At 38.7% G+C, this 24,410-nt stretch overlaps 1 protein-coding gene across 1 annotated transcript in view; it reads right to left on the bottom strand.

The window, feature by feature from the left end:
• EIF3H (eukaryotic translation initiation factor 3 subunit H) overlaps positions 1 to 24,410 on the bottom strand; it is an 87,379-nt gene that overhangs the window by 15,043 nt on the left and 47,926 nt on the right. The window contains exons 3-4 of the mRNA XM_080340147.1: positions 1,758 to 1,925; positions 153 to 252 (exon numbers count right to left, since the gene is read on the bottom strand). Of these exons, the coding sequence (XP_080196273.1) occupies positions 153 to 252; positions 1,758 to 1,925 (268 nt within the window). The remainder of the gene's footprint in view (positions 1 to 152; positions 253 to 1,757; positions 1,926 to 24,410) is intronic.

Genomic DNA, 24,410 nt, shown 5'->3' with positions numbered 1-24,410 from the left:
TGTGCATCTATCGCTACCCAGATACATCCAGTTTCCCCAGTACAAACTATTACGCGAGATTTTAAAACACAGTATTTCATCATCTTGTGTACCCTTCTGCCTCACAAATAACCCAGCAAGCCTTTAAGAAAACACTGTTTTAAGTTACTTACGCCTCTGGAGAGAAGTCTTTTTCTTTGCAAACTTCCATCAGTTTGGGAGTCAGTCTATAAGCCTTTAGTGACAAAGACCCTTGGGCAGTCTTAATGGGATCTATAATTAGAAATAGAGGAAGCATATTATTACTAACCCCAGATTGCTTTTTTTTATTATTTTTTTAGTGTGTGAATGACATAAACAGGAGGAAAATAACTAAGTAGTCTTACAAAAAAAAAAATTAAGATAACCAACACAACAAGACACTATAGCGAAAGCAACCCTGTCGAACTAAAATGTAAAATATACCCAACTATAGAGAGTGAAGCTAATTAATTAAGCTTGGAGAATATGGGGGGGATCTAGACCCATTCTACTCACAACATTATTTCCACATTAAAGGTCTAATTCACATTTTCTTTTCTTTCACATGAACTATCCACAGAACTTATGTAAGATCTACCTCATTTAAATAAAGATTTTCCCCTCCAGTCATTATGCAGCAAATTAAAATATTCATTAAACTACATTTTATGCAAAAGTGTAATTTCAGAGTAGCAATAAGCTAAATTCAGATCAAGCTGCCCTGCTGCTTCATGCATAACAATGTAACTGGTAAATAAAAAGGTTAGTTTTGCCTTGACATACTCTGCTGAATTTAGGGGGAAATTTTCTAAACAAACTGTTACATTCCTAGGACAAAGAAGCTTAACACTTGCCGCATGATAACGGCTGAAGGATGCCAACATGAGAATAAAAGCTGTGTTAACATTCATGTTGTCTGAAACTTAACACAGTAAAACTTTTAGCAATCGGTGATAAAATGAGAACCAAAATAGACTGAAACAAGTGGAAAATTCATCAAGGTCTGATGATGCAATGTTTCCAGCCAATATAAGTATACTTTAACAACTTGTTCTTTACTGTAATCCAATTGTTAACATACTGAAACAATTTCGGGGCAGCTCATAAGATTGATCGTATTCATTAGTATTTTTTCTGACAGATACTCAGGACGTTACATTTACTTCTCAGCTGGAAACTATATGCAAGTCTGCCAGATACGGCAAACTGTGAGTGTTTGGGGAGGGGGAGGCTATAAAGCTGTTAAATTGCCTACAGTTCTGATACAGCACAGAACATCTGGTCTGGAGAGCTTGAGGAAACACCATTAAATAGGCAGAAAAGAAAAAAATCTTTGTGCTAAGAAACAGTCCAGGTTTTGTATGCTTCTGTCAGAGGGAGAAAAAAAAACTTGGCAATTCGTGCGATGATTGGTCAGTCACGTACAGAGCCAGACACGCCAGCAAGCGGGGTTTGTTAGACATCTGGTCGGGTTCCACCAGCCCCTTCCACCAGGGAGGGGAGATGAAGGAATAAAAATGAAGCAGCTACTCCAGCATTCCAAAACGTACACATCAGGGCTCTGATAGCAAGAAAAATAAACAGAAAGAAGGAAACCCTGTCTAGACTTAGCTGCTGCTGAGGCTGCCGTAGACACAGGGTTGGTATTTACTCGAAAAGGCCTGCCAGGCTACTCTTACAGGCAAAAGACAGAATACAAAAATAGTAGTAATAATATTAAGAGGGGAAAAGAATAATAAAGGAAACCTCATACTAACCGTAAATGAGAACTACAGACTCCTCAATTGCGTGCTGGTAACTGAACTGGGAGTCCAGGAGGGCACGGGTGACAAAAGAGCCATAGTACGTGGACTGGTACCAGCCAACATGGAGATGATCAATGTTTACGTGGCGAAGGCTTCGCATCATTTCCATCTGGTATTGAACTAGATTCAACAAAAAATACGTTCAAAAAGTAAACTTACACAATCTGTGCTATTTTGAGAGCGAGCTTGATATTAAATGAGTAAATTGAGTTTTCTTTTATTTTCCTTTTTGCAACTGTGCAGAAGTTTGTTTATTCGCTGCTGGACTGTGGTTGTTAAAATCCAGAGCTTCCTCAGAGAGTGAGAGTAACACTAGCCTGAGTAAGCAGACTTTTTTCAGCTGCAGTTAATTGCTAAAGTGATCAACAAACTGTTACACGTCATTTACAGTGCACGTTACCTTGCTCATTCATAAAAAAAAAATCCGATACTGGCTTTCATTAAGCAGTAACATTTTACCATTTAGTAACAAAGAAATATTGTGATTTAAGTTTTTAAGTTACAATACTGTCCAGAATTATGTAACTTTTGGAATCGAAAGGAGAATTATTTAATGAGTATATGAAACAGAAGATAAACTATGTCTTTTTCACGACGTAAAAGTACATTTTCATATTAGAGTCTGGGGGACAAGCTAGAGCTGTCAGATAGTTTTGACTGCATTTGTCTTCAATTTTTCAACACTGTTTCTTTTTAGATTTACATGAATGCCTAAGTATGCATGTATGTATATCTTATACAGAATTCACACACACTTATATACAGTAAGTTACCTTAAACAGCAGAGAATATTTTTTGTCGGGCTTTTTACACCAACAGCTGTAATGCTTCATTGTACCAACGCATAAATGCTGTTTCTACTAAATGCTTCATTCAAACAGATTTCCTTGACGGAACAGAATTCTATTTGGGAATGTTTAACATAATGTCATCGAGCAGATCAACACACCTTATCACTTATCAGACCTTTTAAACAGATGGACACTGTGCCTGCTGGTTACATTTAAGGAAACATATTTCAGTGCGATTATCAGATGAACCAACACTCACAGCCAATGACAGGACATCAAATGCAACAACACTGCACAATCCCTAAGTTTTGCCTGCAGCTGCAAAATCCACAAAGATAAACAATCCCCTCCTATGCATTCATTTTTGTTAATTTTTACTTTCAAGGCTTCTCCTTGAGCAGATGAAAATATGATATTCGTTATAAAAGACAGCAACATAAATTGATTCGAGAACAGAATATGCTACGTTTTCAGACCTCACTTTGTATCTTTTCAAGAAGAAAAAAAATCCAACCACATTCTTTTAAGATATGAGGAGACATTTTTCAAGATTGGACAAATATTTTTCCAAACTTATCACGCTTAAAGCACGAACTACATTCTGCAGTCTGCTGGCCCTTTTCATTAAATTGCCATATCTTACTGATTGTATTTTTAAAGTAATCTACGTACATTTATATAAACCCTTGCAGACTTTTTCCACTGGCATATGGTGGTGATTGCACCCTATTTTGTAATATCTTAATAGAAATGGCTTGCAATTTGTGTTCCATCCAGGATACCATGATAATACAGCACCCCAGCCCTAACACAGCAAATCCCATAACACGAGCAAAGAAAAGGCACCACTTGGCTGCCTCTAAACCAAGGCCAATTTAAAGCCGCCACTGCACTCTTCAGGACAGACAGACAGCAGAAGTGATCAAACAGCTGGTTTAAAATCAGTACGGAAACCTTCCCCCTTGTCAGATCAAAATGGATTTAAATCTCACTTTTAGTGCACAACTTCCAGAAGTAGTGGCCAGTTTCAAGCATATTCCCTACACAGTAACCCAAATGCTTTAGGTAGCATCTCAATATTTCTCATAAAAGGAAAGCCAAGACCTATCTAGTTTTTCAAACAAGCTCCATCCTTAAAGGTTTTGTTGTTTTTGGGGTGGGAAAGGATATTAAGTTTCTAAATTTTACAATTAAACCAGAAAGAACACAGACCTCCCATGGAACAACCTAACAGACTCCTGCTTCGACCTTGATTTTGAATTGAAAAATCTTCTGATCCATTTATTAAATGTAGCTAGAATAAACTATTTTGGTTAAAAGACGCTTTTAAAAGATTTATCTGTGTGGAAAACAAGTAAGACTGGCTCTTGACATGATGTGCTATAACATGCTAAAGCACGAAATTATGGTTAGATCCTCTCTAGCCAAATGAAGTCATGAAAAGGAAAAACTAGAAAGGGACTTTCAAAAGCAGCTGCAAGAGATAAAACATTTTTTGAAAATTAAGTTAAATGTGGGTTTTTAGATAGATGAACTAGACTTGTCCTTGCAGTGGCAATTCTCTTGTAATTGAGGACACTGTCAAAGTAGAGGTGGTCATGCGAGGATGAGAAGAAGATACTTATATATGATTCTTATGAAATCATGAGGCTGACCCCCTCAGATAATTTCTGCCCTAAGAGAGGCAATGTTAAAGGAAAGGAATACCCTAAGAAAATATTTAGATCTTTTACAAACTTGAATAAAGGTATATCATGCTTTTAAAAGTGTTCACACAAGAGGTAACTGGTGACTGAGTTCCAGGACAACTTCTTTTAACACGGTGTGTCCAGTTACATATTGCTGGTTGTAAGTGTAAGCAATATCATCTAGAAGAAAAAGGACTCACTGAAAACCATCCAGATTTCAAGTCAGCAATTCCTCCTCTCATGACTGTTAGCAGTTAGATGATAATGAAGGCAACAGCGGAAAAATCTCAAAGAACCAATGAAGCATCAATAGCTAACATCTCTGCCTTGGGAAAACAACTGCAGAAATTAAAACATGATGCAGTCCCCACCAGGGAGAAATGGAAACTCTTTTAACCAAACGTATATATATTATAACATGTATTAGTAGCTAGATAGCTCCAACAAGCTGCCAACTTGCACAAATGGATAACAGCCCCTAAGCTGCTTTTGTTGGTATCGTCACCACTGTTTCTTTACATCTTTTGCCCAGTCTACAGAACAGTTTTCTACCTAGAAGTTTAGCATAGACTAGGCAAGAGCTCTCTCCTCTACCCACTCCTCAATCTGCCAGGATTTCGGATGGTCACACACCTCTTTCCAATGAGGAGCTCACTGTCTCAAGTCACAGTCCTCCCCAAGCCACGTGGCAAAGGTGCCACTCCAAAGAGCCACTAAGTCTGAGAGTGCCCAGAACTGAGCTGAGCAAGGAAAAGGGCAGGGGAACAGCCAGATGACGATGCTCCCCCACTCTCTCCCACATTCAAACAGTGTACCTATATTTTTAAGCACATTATTTGTTCAGGAGTGTCCTCATGACGAGGAAAGCCAACAGTCGTGCTTGCACTCCTCAGCGTGCTGCTGGGACTCACAGCCTCTGTCTCCTGAGCCAGCACGTGTCTCCTCAGCATTAAAAAAACCTCCTTCCTCTAAAAGAGTAATTGTTTTATTTGTTTGCAGACAAACACACAAACTGCTTCCCTAACAGCAGCTAGAATGTGTTACTATAATTTGTCTAAAGCCGAAAATATGCAAAACTATACAGTATGGGTGTTTTGCTTGAATATGAGTGACTTGCGTGGATTTGTACTAAGAAAATCCCTTGACTGAAAACAGCAAACCCTATTACAGTAGTTTGGTGGGTATTTTCTTCTCCTGAATTGAACGATGTCGTAACAAACTTGTAAAAGATCAAGGAAAATACTGAAAAAACATAAGTATTTTTTCATTTTGCAAAAAGTATCAGCAATATTAGAAACTTTATCTGGGCTTAAACATATAGGAGGTACATTCCCTACCTTTTCAAGAAGAAAATAACATACCCAAAATTATATAATGAATCAGAGACAATGGCAAGAACTGAACACTAATGTGATGACCCATTCAACACTGGAACAACTCGGCCACATTGTCTACATACCTTAAAATATCCTCAGTCAATAACTTCACTGTTTGAAAACCTAATTTAACAATAGGTCAAATCAACTGAATCACTGCAAAAAAGGAAAAAAATGTCCTTGTAATGATTTTAAAATGCAAACAAATCTAAGACACCAGAGTTTACAAATAGCAAATTCACATCCTTCTCGAAATCACAGCATATTTCTGAAATGCTTCCAAAACAAGCATTCTTGTAGCACCCTCATACATGACACAAGTTAATTTATCGTTAAAACTGTATTATTATTTTTAATTCTTTATAAACAATTCATTAAATCTAGCTCTTAGAAGGTCACACATCAATGTACGTGTTGCCGAAATTTAGTCCTTAAATAGTTACCATCAGATCAGACACATTTCAGCCTGGCCACATTTAGGCTGCTGGTAAACAATATGACACGTGAAACCCTGGTCAAAGGTGTCCTGGAGGCAAGACATTTGATGGCACCTCAGATGCTCAAGGCCTTAATTTCCAATCTTAAATTGATATGCCCTAAGTAATCTGGTTTTAAGAGCAGCAACCAACACATCTCCTTAAAAGCCAAGCCCCACCAAAGTGGAGGAACTTTGTACTCAGTATCCCATGCCAGACTGGTTTTACATTGCTGGAGCATCCACTGGCCACAGGAGGACCAAAGGAGGTAATAAACCACTCTGTGCTATGAACCACTAACATCTGCACAGCCTTCAGTCTGGATTTTACAATTAAGGGTTTGTCTTGACTCACGTTTCACAAATTTGTCCTTAAACTATGAGCTCAGACAGCAGAAGTAACAAATGTCCTCATGGGGACAGGTGACTGACCCCAGAACAAGGTAAGGCCTTCACTGCTCCCTCACCCACAACAGCCTCCTCAAAAAGACTCTGGAGTATCTGAGGTTTCATATTGTTTCCTCACAGAATCTTGGGTATCCAGAAGAGAAATGACCTAAAACGTACAGTTGTCACTAATTAAAATTTACTCAAATGGGGTATATTTTCCAAGGGGCACAGAAATCCATCAGAAGAAACAGGATCCAGCGTCTGCACTAACACTCCTCTGAATATAACTGGCAACATGAACATGGTAAATTTTGGTTATTCGGGTGAAACAATATTGAAAAACAGCTAAACTATTCCTTTTACAGCACCACTACTAATGTGGATAGTATTTTTAAGGCAATAATTTGTCTCTTTTGAAGGGCTACCATGTGGTAGCATGCGTACTGAACAAGTGCTGTACACTACATGGGACTATTTAGCAGCACAAAAAAATTCTGCTTTTTCTATACATATTAAGCTTTGCCAAACCACATATATGCTTCAGACAGTATCTTCAATGACTCAAACAAGTTAGCAGATGTTAGTTCAAGGAACAAGCGTATGCATTCGAAAAGAAGGAAAATTGATTTATTTAATTTAATTAGAGAACAGAGCATTACGGAGACAAGAATTGAATTCGTTTTCCTCCACACACACAATCACAATTAATTGTCTAAAAAACTATGAATCACAATGACTGCATCTATTGATAACAATTCCAATTGTGAAGATACAAATATAATTACTACCACAAGCAACTTATTCTGGTCAAAAAATACAAATAAAAACAATGGGTAAAGAGAAACAAGAATCCACAGTTTTATCTGAAAAAGCCTTTGGACACTGCCAAAATATGTTTCTTAAGTTTTAACTGCGCAACACATATGCACGCACATATTTGCAGATTTTTATCTATATCCAACCCCACACACACTTCTCCCAAGACAAATGCACAAGCTCAGTAACTCAACAATTCTCCTATTCAGGGAGAAAAAAATTAAAAGTAAATATTGCCTTCCTCAATAATATTCATTTCCTCCTCTGAAATATCAAGTCAGGGTTACAAAACAGTACTCTTATTTTATGCGTTTTTGCTATACTGGGCTGAAAGCACCTGATCTCCACTAAAGTTGGAAGTTAAGCAGACCAGGGCCTGTGAGGAGCTGGATGGGGGAAAAAAAAAGAAAAATCACCTGAAAATAGGCAAAAGTCCAAGAGTCATAGTCAATCATAAGACCACAAAACTAAAAATGAGTCAAATTACTTAATTCAATGCCATTTTAATTGCTAAATTCAAGGATAAAAAAAATGGCAGAACACATTTGTCCAAAGTGGATTACATTTTTCTTAAGAAATTGTTGTATTTTAATAAGTTAGCAACTGTGGTGGAAAAAAGGCATACCACCTGGAAAGCACGCTTTACAAATCTGGCTTTTCTATATAGACTATGTGCTATATTAAAAAATAATCTGTAGCAATCACCTCCACCTTTGCCACCGATGCTACTGCTATAGGAAGATCAAGTCCAACCAGCTTCTCTGAGTAGATGCTCACTGCAGCAACTGAGGCTTTGCTGGTGTCTGAATGCTTTCTAAGGCAAAAAGTCCTTCATTTTATGAGTAAGAAGGGGAGAAAGAGTAGAAGGAAAACTCTAATGTAACTATTCATTGTGTACGCTCAGTGAACTCATTAATTTTTAACCCTGATCACAATTCAATGTTAGTTTTACTACAGCACTGTGTAAGATTAATAGTGCTCTGCAGTAAAAGTATGGGACACCCAGAGGAGGTATCACAAGCAGCAGGTGAACAGTGAAAAGTAACAGGAACATAATAAAAATAAACCAACATGTTTGGAGTGCTTCTGTCTGGAGACGCTTACCCAAGGTGTAAGCAGGTATCTCCAGACTGCTCTTTATGGTATTATCAGGTTAGACAGCAGTTGCCCACACGGAGTCTGCACCAGAGTTGCTGACCAGAGGTTTGGTCGTATGGGCAGAGTCACCGTCCTGGAGTGTGGGCCACGCCAGTGCAGGCAGTGACTGCCCATCCTGCCTTGGTGCTGCACAGAGGTGGTTCCAAGCCACGGGGCAGCACAAGGACGCACGTCCTACCAATGCAGGACAAGGGAAGCTCTGCGGCTGGTGGGAATAAGGGAGGATGAGGACAAGTTTTCAGAGACAAGGAGTAAAACAAGGGGATGGGGAGCACGGGGATGTGCGTGACGGGACCAGGGGAAGCGGCAAGTGGAAGCCGCCACTTCCTGCACATGTGCTGGCACCCACCCAATGTCTGCTGACAGAGAGCGTGGGGCTCGGGTCTAGGCACATGTCCTCTGAATTAGGAGGCAATCAGACCAATCAAGCTGTCATTTCATTTTATTAACACATGAGCAAACACTCAGATGAGCCTTTGGACAAACTAAACAAACCTCACTGACCACACGATTCTCTACACATCTCAAGATAATGGAAACTGGCGCTGATTTTAAATAAACACACCCAAGCCTCAAGAATAGTCTAAAGAAGATGGGCAGGACTGTCAAGATAACTTGCAGAATTGTCTTATAAGCTATGCAACGTTATTGTAAAGGGTAAAAGCATTATAATACTATCTTCCAGAAATCTTAAAACACTTAAGTCTTCTAAAAGCATTTTTAAATTCAGAGACCCAATTTAAACTAGCATCTAGAAATTAAAGTTGAAATCACACAATATAATTTTACTATTTTGTTGACAATGATCTTTAAGAAGCGACTATCAGAAGAAAATGCAACATATTTTGAAGGTTTTCTGCCATATATTTGCAGTAGTTTTCTTGGAATTTATATAGAAAGTTCCATCTTCACAGTATCTTACAAACACTCGCCATTTAACCCTCCATCTCCTCCTATATGGCAGGTAAACATTATCCATATCTAAGCATTCATTTGGCTTACTACACTACTGCTTTTATGTTGACTGAAGATGGATTTGATACAAGATTAAAATCTTTATCAAGGAAAAAAGTTTCAGGCAGCCTACATTGTCATGACAGCAGTAAATTAAACTACTAAAAATGCCATTTGGGCAACTTAATTATTGTTTTCCTTGTAAAAGAGCAAGAAGATGCTATCTCATTTCCTAATAAACATCAAACGCCTAATGAAAGCATCAAATGTTTTCTATTAGGAATGCATTCTCATGAACTTCAGCACCTTCAAGTCTTTACTTATAAAACTTTGTCCAGTGAACATCATTCTAGCAACTAAAATGCCAAGTAGGATTAAAGGCACGAAAAGCAACCAGAACGGTCCAAAACTGGCTGTATGTTAGAGTAACCTCATATTTGACTAAGCACCATCTTTAAAAAGAAACAAACACCAACCAAACAAAAATATTAAAAATATTAGTAAGATTTCCTTAAGTTTCTTTACTGGCCATGGATTTTTGCTTGTTTACTCTAGTGAGGCTACATTAACAGGTAAAAGCTCTTTTTTTGCAAAATACTATTGACGTATCTACTGTAGCACTACAAGTTACAAAGCAATTAAACACACAATAAAACAAGAATGTGTGTTGAAAGGCTAATTCCATTCCTACATAAATATCTACCAGATTACTATATTTATATGGAATTCTATATTACATACATGCTGAGAGAGGTTATTAAATTATCTGAAAAAAAAACCAAACCTGGAAATGTCCGAAGATTAAGGAATTACACGGTCATTTTTACTTTCTTAATTTAACACAGGTTTTCATATTCAACAATTTGAAAGCGGAATGGGGACAGACACTGAAATGGAAACATCTGAGTAACCTCTGCATTTAAAAAAATCAGTAATGTCATAGAGTACACATTACAAAAAAGTCGTTCTCATTTTATTAATACCTTTTCAGTAAGTGAAATAAAACAAGAATGACTTCACATAATGGATTTCTGGACTTCTTTCCACTTGAAAACCAGAAGATTCTTCTTTTTTGTAAAACTTCGACATCTGGGTACTCTGAATTTTTGCAATGCAAACACTAAGAGTGGTACAAAGGGCAGGGGGATGAGAAGGGGCATCTTCAACAACTCACTTAAAGCCAGAAGACCCATCTTGTCTTACCAGATCCAATGAAGCAAGCTGTTTTCTGATGCCTTGGGATTCAATATCCACATGTCTGTTTTGGAGAATCTTGCACACTGTTCGTAAGTTTTAAGCTCACAAAATGTTACCCGAATACTGAAGCAGACACAACCCGCACAGAACAATGTTCCTGAATTATCTTTATAATAAATCAGGATTCATTAAAAGAAAAATGATTGTTATGGACTGTTTCTTCAGTTGAAAGTTACACAAACTATTTGTTTTCTGTGATCTCCATCAGCCCATCATGTAGGGATAACACTGTTAAACATTTGGCAGGGAGATTCAGTCAAGAAAAGTCCTAATTTTTGGTAAAACAGAAGATGATTGCGGTAGCTACTCCCATAAACACATCTTTTGAATCAAAATTACACAAATATCTAGCTTTAAAATGCATTAAGTGCACCTGTTAAAAAAGACAAGCATGTCTTCAGCCTCAGGCTTACAGCTCCTTCCATTGGGGCCTATTCATGCTGAGCAAGACCTCCCTGTGCAGCAGGAAGGAAGCACTTATTACAACAACTTCTGCTCCTTTAGTTATTATAACATCTACTGCTCCTTTAAGGAAGATAGTAGGACTCAATACAACCCTCAAAATATACATTAGTTTTACAAAGTCTGTCAGTTTTATCTAGCCGGGGTGCTGTTACTCACTGATCAATGAGCAGTAAAATGCCATATTAATTTCTTTCTGTTCAATAAGAACAGCACTTAACTCTCAATAACTAGGAGCTTTGCGTAATGCCTGCATGAATGCAGTGTCACCAGAACATTTCAGTGTAACTCCTAGAACACTTACACCACCTGGAAGCCATTTAGCTGTCTGTGACACAAAGAAAGACTCAGACATCCCATCTGACCAGCTCAGAGAGCGATGGCTAAACCACCTGTAAGCTCCAACCAAGGGCAGCTTCATGTGGATCTGTGCTGTGCCACCGTCTCTATGCACTCCCAACACTGCCAGCCAGTCCTCAAACCATGACCAACGTAACTTTAATTCACACGAGGTATGAGTAAGTCAGAATCCAGGCAAAGTCCAACCCAGTCGACAGATGAAAGCAGCTCTCCATTATGTGATCCAGGGTCAGCCATTCACTTTGCTGACTTTCAGATAAATGAGTCAAGTCCTCTTGCTTGAGATCTCTGCCACAATAAAAATCTTTACCCTTTAGCCTGCAGGCAGAAAGATTTGAGAGTGACAGGTTCCCTGCTGGTTTGGTTCTCGAGCTACAGATCCAGCCACTGCAGAGGAGACAGACACATTCAACATCACTTACTATCACTGGCCAACTCCTTGAAACAGAGGGAGAAATCAACTTTTACTCTCCTAGTGCTAACACAAAAAATTCTTAACATGCAGGTTTCTAAAAGGATAACTAAATGATCCCTCTACCTAAACATTTCTATAGATGACGTGAAAGGCTTGTGTTGCACATGTGAAGGCTGTGGATTCACACTGAGCTGATGCCTAATGAAAGCCAGAACTGAGTATCTGAAATATCTTCCTTTTTTAAAAAAATATATTAACATATTCATAAGGGATACACATTACACTAGCATTTTATTGTAGCATGTTGGTTACCAAAAGCTGTTCTCAATTATCTCTTACGATAGTTTAGGGTTCGTGAAACAATATGAAGGAAACTGATTGTAGGTGGGCTCAAGAGTAGAAGACCCTGATTAACACTTCCTAGTGAGCTCAAAGGAAAACACTCAGTTTTGGAAGAAGAACAGGACCAGCGGCACCGACTTTGGGAGAGAATTTGCCCGGAAGACTCCTAAATTATTGCAATTAGATGACAAGACATTTTCGCACCTCATGAAAATCTGTGCCTTTTTGTTAGGTCCTCCCTGCCAATGGCCATGGCACAATCATTTTGGAAGCTGCTGGCTGCACCAAGAAGCAGCAGGTTAAATCAAATTCTGACAGAGCCAGTCCCTTCCTACATATGAAAACCAACCTCCCTTGATTCCTGAAGCTAAATAACATTATATACATGTCAACATGACAGGTGATAGCATTAGCAGGGTATTGGAAATGCAAAAAGTTATTTAGTGGTCATGGATGCCAGTAAGCAGCAAGGGCGTACCGTGATGAGAGATATGACATTCTGACCAGAAAGTCACTATCCAGAACCAATGGCATCCAAATTTTCAACACATCTCATCTCATACAGCTAAGCACCGGGTGTGAGAAGAAAAACACTGTGTTCAGAATTTTGGAGCTAATCAATTGAGGAAGTATGTCACGGTTCATTAGGTGAAACATTGTTTTTCTGTCAAATGCAACAGAGATGTTCAAGAACATCACTACTATATTGTTGTACTGTTTCCTTACCTGACTGTTACCACAATAGATATTGATTAAGTAGCATATGCAACATTTAATTAGTAAAACAGTATTAAGGTAATGTTTTAAAAGTGAAAGGTTTCAGGCCTAACAGCACAGATTTGTAAATAATTCCAATATGATGCCTTAACATAGGGTTAGCAACTTACAAAACAGGTGCAATGGAAAGCCAGCAGGCAGTTTTGAAAGGTTTCCTGGAAGCAATCACACCATTTTGACACAAGAACCATTAAACTAATTTATTTTTTCCCAGTTCCCACTAACTTTCTACCAGAATGCTTACTCCTTCATTTGGGGAAGAAAACTACAATTTAGCATGCAACACTTGGGAGGGAGGGAAACACCAGTCCTTGTTTTAACACACAAGAATCTATTGAAGTACTTAAGTATTGTTTAGTCTTCAGAGGCTTTCCAGACAGATGTGAGTAAAGTAAACAACAAACTGACATTTCACCTGGCCAAGACAGATCCAGCCCAACTGTGTTGATGCATTAACATTCTCCAAATCCTAAAACTACTTTTATGTCAGACTTCCAACCTCGTCTTGAACAACCTGAATAGTTAGCTATTACAGGTCCCATTTTCTTCACAAGGAAATCAGATTTCTCAGCATCACCTACTGCTTCCTTGTTTTCGCTTATGTGTGTATGTATTTGTACATATACATACAACACTGGGAGCAGAGGGAACAGAGAAAATAACACCTATATTTAAATATGTATTTTCCAAGAATTAAGTTGGATACCATGGTAAATGTTAAAGCACATGGCCCTACTTTTACATACATTGAAAAAGGGTGGTGTAAAGCAAATTCAACAATAAGTAATGGAAATGCAACTTCTCAGTAACAAATGAGGCACAGAAACAGCCTTCCAGTACCTAGAGGGGGCCTACGAGAAAGCTGGAGAGAGACTTTCCATAAGGGCATGTAGTGGTAGGACAAGGAGTAATGACTTTAAAATGAAAGAGGGTAGAATTAGATCAGATTAGATAGAAGAAATTCTTCACCATGAGAGTGGTGAGGCACAGGAACAGGTTGCCCAGAGAAGCTGTGGATCCCTGGGAGTGTTCAAGGCCAGGCTGGATGGGGCTTTGAGCAACCTGCTCTAGTGGAAGGTGAGCTTCAACTCATGGTGAGGAGGTTGGAACTAGAGGATCTTTAAGGTCCCTTTCTAACCTGAACCATTCAATGATTCTATAATCTCTACTCACAGGAAAAAAAAAAATAAAAATCCAGAAATAACCTAGCAGTTAGGGAATTCAGACCACGGTAACTCAAAACAGAAACCCCCATTTCATTGTGCGTTAGTGCTGCAGTGAGGAGCTGTAACACTGAATGGCACCACTACTGGTATTGCTCAGCAGAGTTTCTAAAGCCCAGGCTAACTCTAGCAACACCAGTCGTTAGTATAACTTCTTCAATGTGTCCCCAAAGAAACAATGAATTCAGGCCACTTCAAAGAGTTGTTTCCATTGCACAGCAAGACGAACAATAAAAACAGGAGTGGTTAGATATTTGAGGTGGAAGACAGTCATGCCTTCTCATAAGCAGCCTTTGGCATCTAAACAACTTGAGATCATGCACTATGCTCGAATGCAAAAGATAGCAAACAATTTAAGCAAAACTAAACCCCTCAATAGTTCAGGAATATTAAATGCAGAAAATAAAGCTCATGGCTTTTCGATCAAGCTACACAAGGCAGAGTTGGGGAGAATTTCTCCCCTCTCTAGGGCTTATAACATCATATGGCAGGATTCTGCAAGCCAAAGCTAATATTTCAGTAACACAGCACTTGCAACTTTTATATCTAAGTGTGGCTTGTTCTTTTAAAGTAGCCAAGAACTAAACTCACACTCTGTTTAAACAGGCAGAAAAAGTGCTTTGTGCAAAGGAGGAAGTTATAAACTTAAAGCAAGTTCTGTACATGGGAAACAAGTTGGGAAACCCAAATCTGTCCCTCTGACAGATCCACTGCAATCAGTCCTCTAACAAGGAGGAGACAAAGCTCAGTGTAACGTGCGGTGCATGGGAGCTGCAGGCAGCTGCTGCGGTTCCACTGCTGCTCAGCTGAAGGACTCCCTGATGGGGGCTGGACAAGTCAATTACTTCCATTCCTTCGTCTTCTCTGAAGATTATAAACCCTTGGGATGGCATTCACCATTTACTCTGAACATAGCCTCAAAGCAAAACAGCCTCATTTGAGGAAAAGATGAATCATCGAATCAGTTGGTGGTACCTATATTTCACTGAGTGCCAAAATGCCTTCATACCTAAATTATATTTACAAACCTAAAGTATAGCTGGAGGAAAAAGAGATAATAAAGATTAATACTACCCAAACAGACTTCAGCTAAAAAGACACAGTGATGATGAGCCATGGAGGGTTGGGATCAGTAGCACAAAGTCCATCTGGAGGCCAGTCATCAGTGGTGTGCCCCAGGGGTCTATACTGGGTCCAGTACTCTTCTGTCATCACCTGGATGATGGGACAGAGTGCACCCTCAGCAAGTTTACAATGATACAAAACTGGGGTGAATGGTTGATGCACCAGAGGTTTGTCCTGACATCCAAAGGGACTTCAGCAGGCTGGAGAAAGGGGTTGACAGGAATCTCAGAGTTCAGGAGGGAACTGCAGAGTCCTGTCCCTGGGGAGGAACAACCCCGGGCACCAGCAAATGTTGGGGCTGGCTGGCTGGACAGAAACTTTGCAGAAAAGGCCCTGGGGCTCCTGATGGACACCAAGCTGACCATGAGCCAGCAATGTGCCCTTGCAGCAAAGAAACCCAAACGTTCTCCTGGGCTGCATCAGGTAGAGCAGTGCCAGCAGGTCGAGGGATCTGACCCTTCCCTCTGCTCAGCCCTGCTGAGACACAACTGGGTGCTGTGGCCAGTGCTGGGCTCCCCAGTACAAGAGAGACATGGACGTGCTGGAGAGAGTTCAGGACATCAAGAGACTGGGGGCATCTGTCATACAAGGAGAGATACAAGGAGAGGCTGAGAGAGCTGGGGCTGTTCAGCCTGGAGGAGAGAAGGCTCAGGGGGATCTTATCCACATTCATAAATACTTAGGGGTTTTTTTGTTTTTTTTTTTTTTTTAATACTGTGAGGATGGGCGAACTCCACAACCGGCAAAGCTGTGGAGCCTCCCTCCTTGGTGATTATCAAAACCAAGTGGACAACCTGTTGCAGCTGACCCTGCTTTGAGCAGGGGGATTGGACCAGAGACCTCCAGACGTCCCTTCCAACCTCAGCTGTTCAATGAATGACTCTATGACTGGAAAAGATGGTTTAATAAGTTACAATGCAAGAAAGAAAGAAACACCAAACGTTAATACAAATCATATAAAAAAACTATTGGATAGTTGGTTTTTTCTTTAAAGAGGCCAGGATCCCAAAAGTTCTGCTACACACTAAAGAAGAATTATGGCAATCTAAGTAATCCAAGTTTAGTGTGAGTAAAATACAGGCTTTTAGAAACAACCAACCATAGTGAGAAATTTCATCAAAGGAGACTTTTTGTGTTTCAAAAGCAGCTATTTTCATTCTGAATTCATCTTTTTGTTAGTTATTGAAAACGTTAAAAGCAATTATGCAGAGCACTATATAATTCTCAAAGGACTCTGCCTAAATACTTTTTCAAATGCAAACAAGACACTAGTCATAATAGGTACAAAATCTCTGGTTAACAACCACAGACTATTATTTATTTAGGCCACTCACATTGAATGTAAAAAAAAAAATGTAACAGAAATGGTTTCAAAAAATTAACATGGGTAAGCCAGTCTGAAAATATTTTGTTTCACAAACTGTGCTTAGATTTGTGACTGCAGTTCAGTATGGTAAGCAAACATTAAAATACAGAACTGTCAAAGGACAGAAAGGAAACAAAGTCAAGGACTGAATAACACTGAACTGCAATGACAAGAAGCCTAGAGAATTTATGCTGTTCAACAGATGAGGAAACATGGCAGAAACAAAAACACAAATTAAAGAGCATCTTAGTACAGCGACCATGATCTCCTCTGTTTCAAACTGCATTTAAATCAAGAAAATTGAGAAATATTGTTGTAGCCATCAACAGTAAAGTCATAATAATAATAAAGTCTGAATAATAATATAACTAGAATAAAATCTAGATGAAGTGGTGAAGATCCTTTCTCTGCAAGATATTAGAAAGAATGCTATTTTCTGAAAAACAAAGATTAACATGTGCCACAGTTATACTTTGATATCAGAAAAGAGTTCTGAATAAGAGAAGTTTAATGAGCTGAACAGTGGCAACTGAGGTATCTGGCAATAAGCTCGGTATCTGTTTACTTAAAACAATTACTTTAAACTTCCCCATTTCTTTTATTTTTTTTTTGTATCGCAAATCATGGTATCAGGTGTCAGCATGAAATATTGCAAACTCTGTCAAAAGTTTTCTCTGCCTCGGAAGGAAGATGTTTATATTGTCCTTAGTCTCCAAACAACTACTTAAAAGCTGCGGTTTGCGTTTCCAACATCATCTCTGTATTTTATAAGAATATACTCAAAGTAGGGGGGGAAATACTTTCTGTGGGAAGATTGTGAGCCCCAGTGCTGCTTATAAGAGAGCATTAATAGACACAGAGCTTTGGTGTGTGTGCACAGTCCTCAGCCGTAAAACACCGAATACATTATGTTGGTTGGTAGCATAGTAAAAAAAGATTTCTTTCTGTATAGTATATTATTTCAGTTACTGTTTAGCCTAAGAATCAAATACATTTTTTCTACAAATAGTCTTGAGTTCTTACACTTAGAGTTGAGGGGTGTTGGAAACCATGTCCCAACGGCCTTAACAGAGACCTGCAAATTAGAAACACTCAACAAAGTGACAATTGGGCGAACAAAACCTCTGCGTGGGAGAGCTGAATCCAGAGAGATTTCACAAACCCCAGACTTCAGTGGGGACTCAGCATAACCCAGTCCAGCGGAAACTACAGCCCTTCTACAACAGACAGCCCTTCAGTGAGGTTTTTAGGCAGGTGGCTAGATTAGCTGTATGATCACGCCAACGCAAGTCAAACTTTGCCTGTTCCACTCTTGTCTTTTAAAGGCGACGCAGAGCCCGTGCTCTTCTCTCTTCTCTACTCCTGTCACCACAAGGCCACATGGCAATGGAAGGCTCTCCTCAAGGCCTCCTTTCTTAGGCATTACTTCGGAAGCACGAGAAGGAACAGAAACACTATCCCAGACTGAAAGATATGCCAATTAGCTTTTAAAATAGACTTGCAAATTCTGTTTTGGAAAGCAATTGCTGATCACATCACACTGGCTCTGGTACCCAGCTGTTGTTTTAAAAGATAGCTATAAATAAATGAAATACTCTCCTGATATTACTTTTCTGTGCAAGCAATTGTAGCTGTTACAAGGAGGCTACGTAATTGTAATTAAGTCCCAAAGGGGAGAGATGTTTGCACAGCCACAAAGGAGAGATCTACAAACGGAAGAGTACGTAAACAGAGCAAGCTTTGTTAAGACCTGCTCCATGTTACACAAGAGTTCACAAACTCTCGATCCAATGTGTTTTTAAAATGACTGTCTCTTACTTCTCCTTTCAAGGACAAGAGCAATAAAGAACTTGTTTTCCAATGCTGCATTTCAAGTGCGAGAGCCATACTCAATCTTTGCTTGATTTTGCAAAGTCAGACAATTTTTGTCCAGGACTCAAGTGTGATATTTGCATCTGCAGAACAGAGCCAGATTTAAGTGTTTACTTGCTTCCTTCTTACTGTCTAGTTGAAGTTCACTAACAATTCACTCTGGGTCTTTTGGTAAGTTTGCAAATGGGGTATTTCTTTTTCATGGAACCAACATGGTGATGAAAGGAAAGACAGAAGGTAGAGGTGGTTCCTGATGAGTGACACCATAAAATGTGCCTGATGAACAAAAATAATAATCACTAAACAGACTTTAAGAGACATATCACCTGCTGCCCCTACAATTTTCACTAGTAAAACTTCCCAAAATGTGCTTTTGTTATACTCCTGAACCATGAGTCACGAGTACTGGAATTTTTGTTAACAGATACCAAACGCACACCAGCTTTGGGACAACGTTGTAAGTCAAACGTGGCAAGGACAGCACACAAGTTTTAAGCCTGTGAGCAGGTGCAGGAACGCAGGAGCTGAATTTCTGACCTCCCGTCCTGCACCGAGGTGATGGCCGCTGTGCCAAGGCAGGGACAGTGAAGCCACAAAAGTGTCCCAAAGATCAGTGCCCTTCCACAACTACCACCCAAATCGGCCTCTCTAAGGGAAATCTTCTTGCAATTCTGAATTATTGCTGAAAATGCTGAGTCTTCTTCAACCAAAAGATCATTTTAAGGTGCAAACAAATTTTAAACAACAAATATGTAAGATATTAAATCGCATGAATTGTTAATAAAGAAACAGAAAAGTAGGCAATGAGCTTACATAAACAAACAAAAGCTGCTCAGTTTGGGTTACATGATCTTTACAAGCATGCTCAGTGTAAATAAAAATAGATCAATACATGAAATTATAAATTATCTTGTTGAAATATAGTTCAAAAGAAAAATACATTCAATATGAGACACTGCAGTGCTTCTTCAGGTTATAAAAGGGTTCCTTTATCTCCAAATACCCATAACATGTTTAAAATACATTCAGAATTTTGATTTCTCACAGTGTTTGATATAAAAAACAAACCAGAAGGTTGCCCTAAAGATAAATGAAACATCTGGTGAAACATGTAATAAGCTTCAGGCCCACATCTGCTACTGAAGTTAGTATTCCCGCACCACAGCTACAAACTCTACGCAAAGCTCTATAAGAATAACTGAGAACAGGGAGGATTATAGGGAACACATTCCTCAATCTAAATTGATATTTCCTCTTCCATCTGAATCAACATTGTGCTTCCATATGTATGCATTAAGGTCCAGCGCTAACCCTCAGTGGAAAATAATTTCTAAAAGTTGTCTCATTTAAAACCTATCCTATTATTTTATACTACAGGGGGTTTTAGGCAGTTTTATGCACGTGCAACCATTTATCTAGGCATATTTATGTATGCATATATATGTATGTATATCTAGGCAAAGCTACATATACATGCATATAGTTTTCATGAGCCTTAGACCACAAGCAAACTTACAATTGATTCATCCACGCCATTACATTTGACAAAACTTATTCATAAAAAATAAGAGTAGACAGCAAAAGGCATAGTTACTGTAGTTATATAAAAGTGAAACCCCAAGTATTTTCAAGCAGTAACTGGTAAAACCAAATGTAAGATATTTCCTAAGGAATTAACTATCTGTAACTCGCATTTCTGTTTCTGTAAGAAGGTTGCTCAATATTTATCTTTTTTTACCCATTCGCTCCTCAACTTTCAATTTCTTTCATAAACAATGACAGCAAAATGTTTACATTTAATGCCAACATAAATTGCTTTGTGTTTGTGACATTTTAAAAAGACCCTTTTGTGCCACAGAGAGTTTAGAAAAAGGCAGATATCTGCACAGCGGGGAAAAAAACCCACTTACATTTTGCAACAGCTGCGAAAGATCAGTCCTCCAGAGTAACCGAAATCAACGGCAAACTGCGAAGTGTTTAGGAAATAAAATGTTTCCATCACCTCATACTATCATTCACTTCCATTAGTACTGATGAAAGAGAGACTGGATTTTACACAGTGTTATAAATGGTAGGAACATTACTGACAGTGCAAACAGAGACTGGTCACTAAACAATTCTAACATCAAACCTGGGACAAAAATCAGAAGAATAAATACCCTAGTGGGCATTTGGTTAGTCAAGGAAGAAGTGATATCCAGAGCCAAAGTTATTTTTCCTGGATAAAAATTTCATGGCAGAACAGAAAGTGATTAAAATGGTTAATGCCATCTCAGGAACACTGAAACTTTTCCACAGAGCAGACCACACGTTAACACAAACTGTGTTGCAAAGAGCTCCCTCAGTCCGGGGCCCTTTTCTCCCACTTACCTTTGCATAATAGCCTTTATTATAATAATAAAAAAAAGTTTTACATGCACTTAATGCAAGACATGAGACAAAAACTGGGAACAGATGAATTTAATATAGCCAACTAGGGAAAACAGATTAAGAACTGGCCACGGAAAATGTGGTTAAGCAAGTAGTGTCATGATATAAATCACGCATGATACCAAGAATCTATCATGCAGAAATCAAATTGTGATATCAAGCATAATAAATTATTAGGTGTTGATATTAGGCTTGTGTCCTGCTCCTTGACACCCTGTAGAAAAGTGACGAAAGGTTCCAGGAGAAGAATGGATGAAGAAAGGGACCACCTCTGGTACAATGTGAACTGAGAGGCTGCGGGGGGAGGCACTTGTGCTTATTCAGTTTTCAGAAAAAGCAAGCAAGCTTAAACTTCTGTTCCAAATCAATGCTGCAAATAGCCTACCTTGCAATATAACTTCAAAATACTTGAAGACAAGTGTGATGCAAACGCCCTTCATAACTCAAACCAGCTGGGAATTGGAGGGGGCAGGGGAGAAACACAAACAACACGCAAAACAAAAACAAAACAAAAATCAAAACCAGTACAAATCACTAAAATGTTATTCTAGACGGATATTCCTATGAAATTTGTATGCTAGGGTCTATAAATCATTATCTGTTTACACTACCTAATCCGCATACAGCAGTTTGGAGGAGTCTCAAGCAAGGTATCAATAACAGACAAACAGTCAGCTAACCTGTCTTTGTGAGCTCAAATTTATGTCTTCCCTTAATGAGAAACACAACCGTTGCTCGGATTTTCTATGTGATTTGACAAATAAGTCTACAGCTGTGATACAGATAATATTCTGCTCAGGCTTATTTCAGAATTACTGTGGCTAACATTATTCTGATATTTAGCGAAGAGTAAAAAGAGTCACTCCAGTTATGTTTACAGCTCTTGATCATTTTATGATAAAGTCCACTGTGTTAACAGACAATATGACGGGAACAAAAATGATGCTGTTCCATGTTACACTCAATCCTTTACTCCAAAATGCTGCTGAAAGGGGTGATCCCTGCTCATTCCTCCTCTTCCTCCAGCTACATGAGCTGCACCAACTTGTTGGATTCCCTCTCCAGGGGATCAACAAACTGATCCAGCTCACACTGTGGTCCCGCGATCGCTGGGTCCTGTGCTCGGGGGGCAGCAGGAACATGAGGAACAGCCAGGAGCCCCCACAGCGCTCAGCTGCTGGATTAGATTACACGGATTATGAAAATTCACCTGCAGACAACAAATCACTCTGAGAACGAGCAGCATCGTAACTAGAAACACCCGATCTTTTTTCTTTTTTTTTTGTTGTTATACATCATTCAAAAAACCTGTCCTACTGAAATAACAAAGAAGGGCTAAATTACATGTTACAACTAATTTACCATTCTTGAAACCATCCAACTTAATCAATACGCTGCTGCTTTCAGGCCACAATATAAATGTCTCTGTTACCTAAAATTTGCTTTGCTGGGGAATGAGCTGTGAATGACAGGTGCTTGAATTACAAAATCTAACAGCCAAGAGACTGCTGTAAGAACATATTCAAATTAAACACTACCTACAAAAGTCTCCCTGTAACAACCATCATTTGCTTCAGCAAAAATAGTCTGCTCCTAGCAATGAGCATCCTAACAAGAGCAGTAACTGATTAGGAGTATCACAAGGAATAAACTTAAACAGCATTAAAATGATTTAAAGTCATCCAGAACTTATGGAATTTAGCAAATAATACATATGGACAGCCTTACTATGTTTTTCACATATGAGAAATTGAAAAAAATATTGTAAAGCTCAAAGCGAGACAAATCCATACTCAGAACGCCCTATGTATGGATATAGGATTTATGCAGTGAATTATTAAAAAGGAGTATCAAAATAAATCTTTTCTTAAAAAAAAAAAAAAGGCTTGTATATAAAAAGCTGCGTAAAGGGTAAGCACATGCTTTGTCAACTAAAACAGATATTTTGGGGGTAGCGTGTATCAATACAAAAAGTACTCTAATGATAAAGGAAAGCTCCAAACCAGCTTGAAATAGAAAAACATGCCATAGAATAATGCATTAATATTCAAGGTCTACTGGCTGCCCGGAGTTAGAATTACTGATTTGAGTATTTTTATATAAAATTAAATTATTAGGAAATAGTTCCTCTGAAAAGTTATATGGCCAAGCAGAGTTACAGAGCTTGGAAATGTTGACATGTCTTGCTTTAAGTCATTCTGCACTTTCCTCCCCATCCCGCAGCGCAGGCAAAACCATTCCCCCATACACACAGCTCTGTGGTGCTGTCGGCAGGTTGAGTAGGATCAAATTATGCAGAAGAAATAATGGTACACATTGTATTGAACTCTATGACAAATTATAACAACAACTACATAAAAAAAGTCAAGACAGGAACCATCAAAGAAAATGTCTTCCCCTCTGCAGAACTCTATACTGACAAGATGAATCACAAAGAATATTATTCAAATTCCAACTGTGAAATGCATTTCTTGTGAGACAAAGAAAATAGAGATTTCTATTCTTTGGAGACCAGTAAAATAGCAGAACAATTAAAAGGATTGAAGCATATGTTTAATTTTGCAGTAAACACAGGATCAAGTCCTCAAATTGAGTTTGATCCTTCAGATTAGATCACAACAGCATGAGTTTTACCACAGCACCAGCAAACAGCTCCATGTCCTTTCTAAACAAACGACATCTTTGAGCACCTTCCTCTTGAATGAATTCTGCTTCACCAGCTCAGGCTTTGTACCAACTGTCTGAGTCACCTTTGCCCCCATTTCTCAAAAACTCTCAATTTTCTCTCTAAATAAGACACCTGATAAAAACTTGCCAGTATATTTTCTTCTTCTTCCTTACCTGGCCTTCTTCCTTACATTGACATTCCCTACTGATCATTTTCTTGTCAATCCAAGCAAATTTTACTTTATTGAAAAAATCCCACCTTGGAAAACATCTTTTATTGATACCTAAAGCTCATTAAATACACCGCTTACAGTCAGCCCGTGGGGATCCTCTCAAGGTCTATCCTAGACCCATCCTTAAGAGAAGTCAATCACAACTTAAAACAGTCATTCCTATGTATGGGAACAACAAATGGACAATTAAATGATCCAGTCTCGATACTTTCTTGATTATAAATCTGACATTTGTGTTCCTTTGGCTTTGACCAGTATACTAATAATTTCTTTTGTATCAATTCACAAAGCTGATACAGATCGTTCTATGCAATGCCATTAACACACTCTAATACAGCATTATGGAGAATGGGACAGAAGGGAAGACGTGTTACAACAAATGTTTAAGCTGATCTCTCCATTTTTAAGGCTTTCCTCTGCCTTTCCAT

This window comes from Nesoenas mayeri (assembly GCF_963082525.1).
Source record: "Nesoenas mayeri genome assembly, chromosome: 2".
NCBI classification, from domain to species: domain Eukaryota; kingdom Metazoa; phylum Chordata; class Aves; order Columbiformes; family Columbidae; genus Nesoenas; species Nesoenas mayeri.
The sequence above is the reverse complement of the archived record's forward strand: the minus strand, read 5'-3'. Positions and strand labels throughout refer to the sequence as shown.